Here is an 11,875-nt window from a genome sequence, read left to right as displayed (position 1 = left end):
TACTCACCCGGCCTCAAATTATTTGTGTTGGTATTGCTAAAAATAGTTGTCTCAAATTATTTATTGTTATAAAAGTTCAAAACGCAATTGATTATTTCTTTCTCATTTTACCCTTGTAGAATTTTATCATTAATGAAAATGAGATAAATATTTAATGGAGAGAAATTATAACTTAGACATAATTTGACACGGAGAGAGTAGTAGTATAAAGTTTAGCGTTTTAGGTGCAGTTTCCTGGTTCATTTTTTTTTTTTTGTTTAATACTCCCTCCGTCCTATAATAAGTGTCATCTTAGCCAAAAATATGCATATTAAGAAACCAATAATGCAATATAAAGTTTACCAAATTACCCTTATATAATAAGAATAAATTACTTTTACCCTTTATTAGAGCATGCACAAGAAGTAAACCTTTTGACATTGAGAATCCAATAATACCAAGTTACTATGTGGCTTTTTCAATCATCATTTAGATGTCACTTTTTTGTCCAAGGATAGAATTGGAAAAAACTAGCAATTTTATGTTTTGGTTTCCTAAGGTGACACTTATTATGGGACAAACTTTTTTGGCTAAAGTGACACTTATTATAGGACCGAGGGAGTCAGAGGCGGATGGAGCACTATAACTTGGGGTTCAATTGAACCCCAAACTTTCGATGCGAGACATAAATTTATGTGAAAATTTTTACTAAAATTACAATAAATAGTAGATATAAACCCATAACTTTAGAAATATAATAGTTTAGTGCTAAAAATTTAAGATGTTGAACCCCTAAAGTTTAAATCTTAGATCCGCCTCTGGAGGGAGTAATAAGAAAATCCGCAGCCGCTATTTTACGGGTGCGCACAAAGTAAATTCCACTAACCACACAAAAGACATAACTGCATGGGTTTCGAATCCGAGACCTCCGTTATGAAAGCTCATGCTCATCCAACTGAGCTTTGGTTCACTTCTGAGTTGCTTAAATTAGCACAGAAACCTGCTTATCAAAAATAAATAAATATTATATTACTAGTAACTATTATTTAAAACTAGAGAGAAAGAATATTAAGCACGATTCCATCAGTCTCAATTTATGTGATATAATTTAATTAGGTACTGAGTTAAATAAAAAAAGAAATACTTTTGAAACTGGTGATCTAAAATAAGTCGTATATATTTGTGTGACTGTATATCATTTCATATTAAGAATAAAAAAGAAAATTTTAAGTTAGATTATTTCTAAATATAAAAATGTATCATTTTTTTCAGAAAGATTAAAAAAAAAATGATATCACATAAATGGGACAAAAAACAATTAGGTAGTAGGATTTCTTAAAGGCAAAAGGTTCAAAGTTGTTACTAATCATTTCAACTTGCTCAATTTTAGAATATTTTATACTTCGGATTAATTCATATACTCGTCATTAAGTAAATAATCTCTAATTTTACCTTATTATATAAGAAGTTTCAATAAGAAACTAATACAATCTCATTTGTCAAATTACAAAACAAACAACAATATAATCTCATAAGTGGAATTTGAGATATGTGTTAAATTACATTGATAAAAATATTTAAATTTACACATTTACTTTTGATAATAATTTAAAATAATATGTGATAGTCTCAATTAAAACTCGTCAGTTATCAAAGGTGTAAATTGAATTTCTTTTTTTCCTAAAAAGTGTGTAAAAATAAAATAGAGCAAATTTGAGCCTTTAATCGTTTCTTAAAATTTAAAGCAGGTCAGAGTCAGACTAAGAGCAGGTGGTGTCGTCTTCATTTCGTTCCTTCCTGGGCGTTGAAATTAGAAAAAGAATACCGAAGACGCCGATTTTAAGCTGGCCACATTTCTTTCTCACCTAAACAAATCCAACTGTTGTTCCAACATTTTATCGAATCAATTAGATCTGAGAAGGTTGTAAGATCCATTGCAGCGATGCCTGTGGCAGCTTCAGCTGTATACTTCCTTAATCTCCGTGGAGATGTCCTCATCAACCGCCTCTACCGTGACGATGTCGGGTACGTTACGTTGAACTCTGATATCATTTTACTGATTTCTGTATTGTATTTTGTGGAAATTTATTGACTGATGGATCTAGGATTTTAGGTCAAAAAGTGTCATTACACTGCTTCTACTTCGTAGCGATATGTTGAAATTTAGTGTAGATGCGTATTTACATGAGCGTGTGCTTGAAAGATTTTTCCTCTTACTTTCCTTTTTAGTTAGTTTCAAAAAGAATCTGTCTTTCCTTTTTTTGACAACTCTTTAATTTCAACTTTCCACATGTTTAAAATCACAATATTAAAGGCACATTTCACGTAATTTTAGTTTAAGACCACAAGATTTAAAAGTCTTTTTTAATTTTTTAAACTCCGTGCCTAGCCAAAACTAGACAAACAAATTGAGATGGAGGGAGTATATATTTATACTGTATTGGAATGCATTGCCACGAAGCAGTAGTGATGCAGTGACAGATGTATGTATGTGTTGCATTTCTCTGTAGCATCAGTTACCAGAATCCAAGTAGTACTGTACTTGGTCTCACTCTCGCCAGATCCTCATCAAAAGATTGGGCAGTTTGCTGCAAGTAATAGACTTCCAATATTTCTTTAGAAATAGTACCAGAGGAAAAAGAAACGGCACTTATTAGTAGTAACATCAAACATCCACCCTAGGTAGAGATTCTTCCAGTCGTGATTGCTATTGAAAAACTGGCCACCTGCAATCTAGTTTGTGGTAGTATAATAGCTGTGACCGAGTAGGTAATGACTTTCTAGTTCCTCGTTTATACACCTGAACTTGATTGATTAAAGCATTCTTTGCTTGCATGTCCAGATTCTCTCCTGTAATTTCTATAGCGTTAGCGGCAGTAACATGTAAAAGTTTGGGATAGGATCCATAGGTATCTCCATCATGGATTGGATTGGCATAGAGCCCACTCCATTACATGTCACTTGTAAGAATTGTGCTTCTTATCCCGCTATCGAGAAATTCTGACCAATGTGAAGCTTGCATATGTCAAAGTTTTGGCTTTGACATCCATTCCAGTTATCGTTATGTACGTTTTATAAATAATTTCTACTTGTCTTCAGTTTTCTTTCTTTCTTTCTATTTTCTAATAAAATATGTGCAGAAATCCTACATGCTATCCCCTGTCAAAAATAAAGAAGTCTATTGCAATATAAGCTGTGATCTTCTCATTAACTGTGAACTTGATTTAACAGCGGTAATATGGTAGATGCCTTCCGGATGCACATAATGCAGACAAAAGAACTTGGGACATGTCCTGTTAGACAGATTGGAGGCTGCTCTTTCTTCTACATGAGAATTAGCAATGTCTATATTGTGATTGTAGTTAGCAGCAATGCAAATGTCGCATGTGCATTCAAGTTTGTTGTTGAGGTAACCTCACTCTCTTAATAATAATTTTGCAAAATATCCTGTACTTTCAGAATTTTGACATTTGGTCTTTGGAAATGACGGTTTACTAGGGAGTCAAATGGGGTTTCGAAATTATTTTGAGTAAATGCAGGATATATTTGTGTTATCTGAACCTAGGTTCTTTATATTTTGGCATAATACATATACATGCCCTCAAACTTGGCCTCAGCTGACAAGTATGCCCTCCACTTTGGTGTGCACAAGTAGGCACCTCAACTTAAGTTGAACATGTAAACACAAATGCTGACATGGCATATAAATTTTGGAGGTGTTTAGATGATCATTTTGTAAGTTGGAGTGTTCAACTGATAAAGTGGAGACAAGTTGAGGTGCCTACTTGTGCACACCAAAAGTTGGAGGGCATACTTGCCAGCTGAGGCGAAGTTTGAAGGTCTGTTTATGTATTATGCCTTATATTTAACAACCACCTTTTGTTGGATAAATATCTGAAGTTCTTTTCTTCCTTGGCTAATTGCTTTATTGTTGTTGTCGTTGGCGTTTACTACCCTTTATTTCCACGTTCAACTAGCAATAAATATTGCTTATAATAGCCTCTACTAATTTTAAAAGAAAACATTTACACATTATAAATATCTGTATTTCATGTATCCGCAGCATTGTTGAACACCAAAACCCATTTTCTTAGTCTCCAGTATTAGGTGTCTAAATATCATAATTTTTCAAACCAAGGGTGTGATCTAGTGGTTAATGAGGTGGATGAAAACCATAGGAAAATAGGTTCAAATCCGGTTTAGAGACAAAACACTCGACATGATATCTTCTCATCTGCCTAAGTTTGCTGAGAAATAGCAGGTATCCATTGGGATAGTAGTCGAGGTGTGCACAAATTTTCCCAAACACCACGATTGTAAAAAATATCATACATTTTCAACTATCTCAGGAGAAACATGCATGGAATTTCATATGAAAAGGAGAAGGGGAAGCATAATTTCATATCTGTTATTTAATTGCCAAATCTGTGTTCTGCTTGTCATTGTTACTGCCCTTTCGTTTTATAACTCGTATGATGAATGTGCTATAATTTGTAGGTAGTGGATTTTAATTCCAGTGTATTCTAGTTGTGTTTACTCGTTTTGGCAACTTTCTTTTTGATTCTCATGCAGGCTGTTGCACTATTCAAATCTTATTTCGGTGGTTCTTTTGATGAGGATGCCATCCGTAATAACTTTGTCTTAATCTATGAGCTTTTGGATGGTAAGCCATTCGGAGATGATTTATTTTTGAAATTTTATTCTAAAAGTTCGATCAAGAAAGCCTTTCTGTATTACTTACTAAAAAAGAAACAGACTTTCTGTATTGATTATGATATACATTTTTGTTTTTTTAAATTTCTGTTTTTTCTTTGCAAGTGATGTTGATTTTTTATGTGTGCGATTGATTTCCCATTACCCACTTCGTTATCTTTGAGAGGAAAGGTTGTAGATTTAATTATAACTGGACAGAGTACTGTTGTAAGGATAATGTGGAAACTGGAAAGCAAACTTAAGGAGAGGCTATGTTGCTTACATAGTATACTTCAATAGTTCAATTGAGTGATGACTGATAGGTGATGTGGTTCTTCATATCCTCTCTTGCAAGGAGCTATTGTTTGGATATGGTTGCTTTTGTTTATCATTGTGGTTTGCTTGAACACGGGGTTTCTATAAACAGTATTGTGGACCTTAAGGAAGCATGCATATCTAGTAATTTTTGTTAGGTTTAGCTGTCTTGGTGAAGAAGCTTTTTCCTTTTTAATTGAGATGAAAGGAAGTGTGGAAAGAAATTTCTGTTGCCTTTGGTGTGACAGTCTTCTTTAAAACAATAATCTGTCCTCTATGGAGAATTTCAGTACATATGCACTACTAGGGCTGCTTCTGTTTCACTATACACGCTAGAGAACACACCCTCCAGATGCTTGTATTGAAATATTTCCTTCAGAAATCCCTAACTGAAGCTCTGTTCCACTGAATTGAATATGATGAAAACTTCCCCTGGTGATTTTTCTACGTTATCTGACAGAAAATGTTTATTATCTTGCTTTAGTGACTAGCTAGTCACATCTGTTTGCCAGATTTAGCATGATGTGCTCGACGTAGTATATTACACTCTCGTGGACGGTGCACAACATAAAAAATGCATATCTTGGGGGTCATTTGGTATATTAAATGGGACAGGGTGGGGTCGTATTACTTAGGATTGGAGTATTAGCGAGGGGAATCGAGAGCGGATTTGTATTTGTGACTAGTGTTTATATGATGGATGACACCGCATATAAATCAGTGAATTCAATTTTTATTTCCAAAATTCCCAATCCGAATTTATTGTTTTATAAGTCTATTGTCCACATTTTGATCTCTCTATAATCGAAGATATACAAAAAAAATATTACCACACAACTTCAACAAACCAAAAAGCTATCTAAGTGGCATAATTTCAAGACACAATCAGAAACAGCAGAGATCAACAAAAGCATTGGCAGTGAAAAATATTTGGAAAAATGCAAAAACAATTGGTAGAAAGTGGAAAAATATCAGGAAAAATTGAAAAAATCAAAGAAATTATCGCAGGGTGGGTGGAGGAAGAGCTTGAATGCTTCATTGGCCGGCAAATATTAGTATTCTATCGTCGGAGGAAAAAAGCAGTGGTTTAGTGTGGAATTGTTTGATTGGGTGCTTGACTGTTGGGGCAAAGGAAGAGATAAAGGAAGGAAGAAGAGAAGCTACCCAAAGAGGGTTAAAAGAGGTCTGTGCTCCCAGGCATCCGGGTTGAGAGTCTTGAAATTGTTTGTAGTGGATAGGAGGAGGCGAAAGAAGAAGATGAAGACAGGAAAAAGAGTGAGGAATCTTGCTCTGCTAGTTAGTTGTCAGGGTGAAATCACCACCTTTAGTGCGATGTCCCTTAGCCCAGTTGTTATCCTTCTCTATTTATATGAGAATGCCAATTCAGTCATTTACCTCAAACCTGCCAGGTAGACTGCAATCCGAACTCCTTTGCGATGAAACAATATCTGGATACTTATAAAAGAAAATAAATCCAATTTGGTCTAATTTTGATTGCTACGAGGGGCGCACTTTGTTTTGCCTAACCTGAGGCTGATCTGGTGTATGAAATGAGCTCTTAGTATTTGGGTTCTTATTTGTTTCAATCATGGACATCTTAAGCTTCTTTTATGAGCTTTTTGTTTATTCGGAGTCTGATAATAAATGACAACTGTCTATGGACAAGCTAATTACTTCAATCTGCATAAATCCGATAATCACTTGTTGTAAGCCACAAAATTTAATGTTCAGTCATTTTCATATACTTATCAAATGTCTTTATAAATTGATTTTCGTTAATTTGTATACATCACAGAAATAATGGACTTCGGTTACCCTCAAAATCTTTCACCTGAAATCTTGAAGCTCTATATTACTCAGGAAGGAGTTCGCTCACCCTTTTCGTCAAAGGTCAGTTGTCTCTCTACTTGCTTTCATAGCATCAATAGAATAGTTTAGAATATTTTATCTATTTGGTTTTCTTAAAAAAAAAGTACAGTCATGAGATACCTCTCGAAAGAAAAGATATCAGTCATGGGATGTAAGCAAAGAGAAATTTTTGTTGTAATATGGGTAACTCTATTCTTTCTAAAAAATATATGGATAACTCTATTGACTTCTTCTTCTCATGCACAAAAACCAGCAGCCTTTAGATAAACCAGTTCCAAATGCAACATTACAAGTCACAGGTGCTGTTGGTTGGCGCAGGGAGGGTCTTGTTTATAAGAAGAATGAGGTGGTTTTTTCTGTTTACGTCTTAAACTTTTTCTGTGGTTCTCTTATCCACCCAATTTTGTAACTTAAATAGAATTTATATGTTTGACAGGTGTTTCTGGATATTGTGGAAAGTGTTAATCTCCTTATGTCTTCAAAAGGTATAAAGTTCTCTTGTATCTTGGTGGATGCTTTTGGTTTTCAGTTTTCCACTAACAAGACAATTGTAGGTAGTGTGCTCCGTTGTGATGTAACTGGGAAAGTTCTCATGAAATGCTTCCTTTCGGGAATGCCTGATTTGAAGTTGGGGTTAAATGATAAAATTGGCCTTGAGAAAGAGTCACAGCTTAAATCCCGTCCAACAAAGAGGTAACTTCTGAATACTTGTGTAGTACCTAGCTTTTTCAGTTTGGTCTCCATGTTAGTTTCAGCCTCTGCATGGTAGGTTACCATTTTGTGTTGATCACCAACATATATGCATTGCTCTGCTACTCTGTGCAGCGGAAAAACTATTGAGCTCGACGATGTTACTTTCCACCAATGTGTAAACTTGACAAGATTCAATTCAGAAAAGACTGTCAGCTTTGTACCACCAGATGGTGAATTTGAACTGATGAAGTAAGTTCATACCTCTTTCGCTACACGGTTGTTTTTAGGCTCTGTTTTTATTATCTTTATTAGATTCTCAAGCTGGAAGGCTGAGTCTGTGGCTCTTCATTTATTTTTATAGAACAATGCTAACTTCACTTGGAGATTTTGCTCATGTTCACAGCAAATGATGATTTACCTCTAACATCTTAATATGAACTCTGAGTAAGCATCATACAAGAAACTATCAACTTTGAGTATTTGTCCTTTGAATTGTTATACAAATAGGGGGTAGGAACTGCACTACAATCAGGTGGAATCACATAGTATTCTGATCATACTTCCAAGATATAAATTTTCTGGTCCCTCTTTCCATCGGCGCATTCCATTTCCCGCCTCTAGACATCTCAAACTTATCATTCACTTCTATAAGATGATCTATTTGTGCACGATTCACAAGTTTCAACAATTTTAAATCTAAACTACGCCATGATCTTCTTCCGTGAAGTACTTCACACAAAAATTTGAACAGTTAGTTTGGTATCTTCTTTAACCAGTACCAGAACTATATGAAAGATAAACTACTATACCACAACAACAACTACGCTTCAATCCCAAACAAGTTGGGGTCGGCTATATAATCATCATTTCTCCATTTAAGCTCAACTCATGTCATCCTCATTACCCGATAAAAAAAAAAATGAAAAGTAAGTTAAATATATATAGATAATAGTAACAGTAATAATAATAATATTAGAAGTTCTCTAAGATGACTAAATCTTATTCACCGCTAGTATCACCTATATGGATCTTTGATGAACCATTCTGCCCTATCATTAGCTAGGTCTGCATTGATCCCAAGAAATTGTAGGTCTTTCGAGACAACTTTCTTCCATGTGCTTTAGGTCTATTTTGTCCCCAACACCTTCACTCACCATAGTTCCACACCTACGGACCGGTACATCAGTCGGTTGACATGGACATGGCCAAACAATCTCAAATGACCTTCTCTATCGTACCTATTAATGCGTGCTAGTTACACCTTCTGGTGGATGTGATCATTTTCATCTTATTTAATCTTGTGTGATCGCACATCCATCTTAATATCCACATCTAAGCAACAGTCGTCTTGTGGATATGTTAGGACTTTAGCGGCCCAACATTCACTACCATATAACATTGGCGGTTTTATAACTATTCTACTTACCTTTCACTTTGACTAATTTAAAAACTTACTCAGCTTGAAAGAATTAAAGGGATTAATTCCTTAATTTTCTTGAGAAATCTAAATTTACCAGTGTCATCTGTAGTGTAATGGAGCAAGTCGTAATGTTTGCGGACTATATATATGGTATGCATATGTTTGATCGCTCGGATGTGCTGAAGCTTTTTAACTCAAATATTGGCCACTTGGTTTAGGAAAAAGAACAGTTCATTACTGAAGGAGTGCCTGAATTTTATGCACATGTTCAGGCATACCCTTTTCATAACAGTGCCTAAGTTTGTAATTGCAAACTTATTTTTTTCCTCAGGTACCGCATTACTGAAGGAGTAAATCTTCCTTTCCGTGTATTGCCAACAATCAAGGAATTAGGTCGTACACGAATGGAAGTGAATGTTAAGGTTTGTCGCTCTTCTTTCAATATAGAGTGAAATTCAATTCGAAATGTTACTCCACGTTGATATGCTTTATAACTTTCTAATATGATTTGTATCCTTTTCAGGTTAAGAGTGTGTATGGTGCGAAAATGTTTGCTCTTGGAGTTGTCATTAAAATTCCAGTGCCAAAGCAAACTGCAAAAGCAAGCTTCCAGGTGACATCAGGGAGAGCAAAGTACAATCCATCCATTGACTCTTTGGTGTGGAAGTGAGTATGAAATGGCTTTATCTTGTTTGCCATAATCCTATAGAGTTATGGATAACTTGGGAACATAATTTATTTCGGGGTTTGACCACGGGGCTTGGGGTTGACTTTGACTTCGACCTAGTCTAAAAATATGGAATTGGCATCGCTCTATTGGACGTTGTTCTTGAAGAGGTGTAGAGTGCACAAAAATGTTCTCTTCCATTTTCCCACTGATCCATGATATTGTTGTGGACACTATTTGATTGTGTATTGACTGTGCTCTATATTCTTTAATAGTATGCTAGCTATGTTTTCTACCTTCTTCTGCAGTAAATCTAGTTTCTAGTGGATTGGATCTTCAATATGGACTTCTTGTTGCAGGATAAAAAAATTTCCTGGGCAAACTGAGTCAACGTTGAGTGCTGAAGTGGAGTTGATTTCGACAATAGCAGAGAAGAAGTCCTGGACTAGGCCACCAATTCAGATGGAATTCCAGGTGCGTGGATGATTTTTTTTTTTTTTTTTTTGGTGGGGGTGCGGGGGTTGATAACTGTGTTCACTTGGTTGATGATGGCATGTATTCATAGCTTCAATGGTTCTTGTGGAGAGAGGGACCTGAAAGTAAAAGAATTTTGGAATTAGATGTGGTCGAACCTAATGCTTAGAAAACATTTCCAAAAGGACAACTAAGAGTGGAAAACTGCTACTGAATGTTGTACATTATCATCACCACTATTTGCTTCTACTGCTCTTTTGTGACACAAGTTGGAGGAGTTTGATATCTAGCCTTGTTGAAATGTTATACCAGCCAAGGTTACTGGTTGATGGGGGGAGCTTACCTTCGCTTGGTAAGAAGGTAAGGCAGAATAAAGGAAGGAAATGGTGAAGACAATTTCATTCTCATTCTTTGTTTGGATTGACTAGAAAGTGGGAGTGAAGAAAAAAGTATAAGTCTTTCATGTCATTGACGAAGTTGGAATTAGAGAAAATTGACTTTGTCCTATTATTTTTCTTTCTATTTTCTCTTTGCTCAAGCAAGAGAAAATTTTATCTACTTTTTCCTTTTTTTTTTCTATCTTCTAATCAAGGGATTAGTAAATTATTACAAATATGAGTCTTAGTGCATTTCACTTATTATTTGGGGAGCTTAATGGCCACTCATGTGATGGCAATGGTTGTTTCTTTCTGACTTTAAATCAGCATAGCAATGAGAAGATGTAGGTTTTATATACAGGATCTGATTATAGTCAGTTATGGCAATGATTAGGACAATTAACCTCTGAAATTTTGTTGTTTTTGTTGTTTCTGTCTTGGCTAAACTATTGATTGTAGATGAATGACCCACTTCTTGGCATTATAGGTTCCCATGTTTACAGCATCTGGACTTCGAGTTCGTTTTCTCAAGGTATGCTTGCTAAACTTGTAATTAACTTTGGACTCTTTTGGGTTGAGTCGCTGCTTCACATAGCAACTGTTTGCAGGTATGGGAAAAGAGTGGCTACAACACAGTTGAATGGGTTCGCTATATCACAAAAGCTGGTTCTTATGAGATTAGGTGCTGAAGTATAGGTAAGCTGATCTAGTTTATAGGATCAGAGTTATGGAAGATAGGGGTGCCATTTTGTTATTCTGGAAATGCAACTTATGAATCTTGTATTGTGATTTGTGAGGGCTTTTAAACGTGGTTTGTCTATAGTATGTTTATTGTTTAAAATTTATTATTCTGTTGTACAGGTCAGTTCTTTTACGAGGACTAGAAGAGGCTTTCGTTTCCATTCTATTTGTATATTTGACATAGTCTGCCCTAAGATCTTTTTTCTTTTTCCCCCCAGTGAAGTGATGAAAACCATGTGAGAACAGGGTACCAATCCATAAAGAATTAAAAAAAATACTAGGTGGTTTCTTTTCATCTGATTAATCTTTGGTTTACATGGTTGTGCTTGTGCTGGTGAGAGGAATAGATATTCAGTGGAATAGCCAAATTTGGCCGTACAGCATGGTAATATAAACATTTTCTGCCTGTTGCATGGAAAATATGAATTGCCTGAATTGATTAGAATCTGATATTTCTTACCCTGGTATTTGCCAATATTTCTTTTAAACCTTTCGGTTTTTGTTTTTTTGTTTTTTCGGGGTTTTTCGTGTCAATAAAGATGCGGGAAGAGAGTAAATTTACTTGTAGAAAGCATGTGCAGAAAACGGAACTGAATTGCGCAACAGGCGCTTGAAGTAGCTTATGTCAAACGATGGTAATACTTCGGA

General features: G+C 35.3%; 1 protein-coding gene across 3 annotated transcripts; it reads left to right on the top strand.

The window, feature by feature from the left end:
• Nucleotides 1-1,721: 1,721 nt before the first annotated feature.
• Nucleotides 1,722-11,531, top strand: LOC132640542 (AP-2 complex subunit mu). 3 transcript variants are annotated; one of them, XM_060357167.1, is made up of 14 exons: nt 1,722-2,004; nt 3,211-3,388; nt 4,552-4,642; nt 6,782-6,876; nt 7,109-7,201; nt 7,292-7,340; nt 7,410-7,548; nt 7,681-7,797; nt 9,300-9,390; nt 9,492-9,634; nt 9,995-10,109; nt 10,974-11,018; nt 11,095-11,182; nt 11,348-11,531. In XM_060357167.1, the coding sequence occupies exons 1-13, from the start codon at nt 1,922-1,924 to the stop codon at nt 11,173-11,175; spliced, it is 1,320 nt and encodes a 439-aa protein (XP_060213150.1). In that variant the 5' UTR covers nt 1,722-1,921; the 3' UTR covers nt 11,176-11,182; nt 11,348-11,531. The 3 variants fall into 3 exon arrangements, with proteins under 3 accessions (XP_060213150.1, XP_060213156.1, XP_060213142.1); XM_060357173.1 differs by having other exon boundaries at nt 7,112-7,201; nt 11,095-11,531; XM_060357159.1 differs by having other exon boundaries at nt 11,095-11,531.
• Nucleotides 11,532-11,875: the final 344 nt, after the last annotated feature.

The sequence above is a fragment of the Lycium barbarum genome, chromosome 1, assembly GCF_019175385.1.
Source record: "Lycium barbarum isolate Lr01 chromosome 1, ASM1917538v2, whole genome shotgun sequence".
Taxonomy (NCBI): Eukaryota; Viridiplantae; Streptophyta; class Magnoliopsida; order Solanales; family Solanaceae; genus Lycium; species Lycium barbarum.
This window is presented reverse-complemented; position numbering and strand designations above follow the sequence as displayed.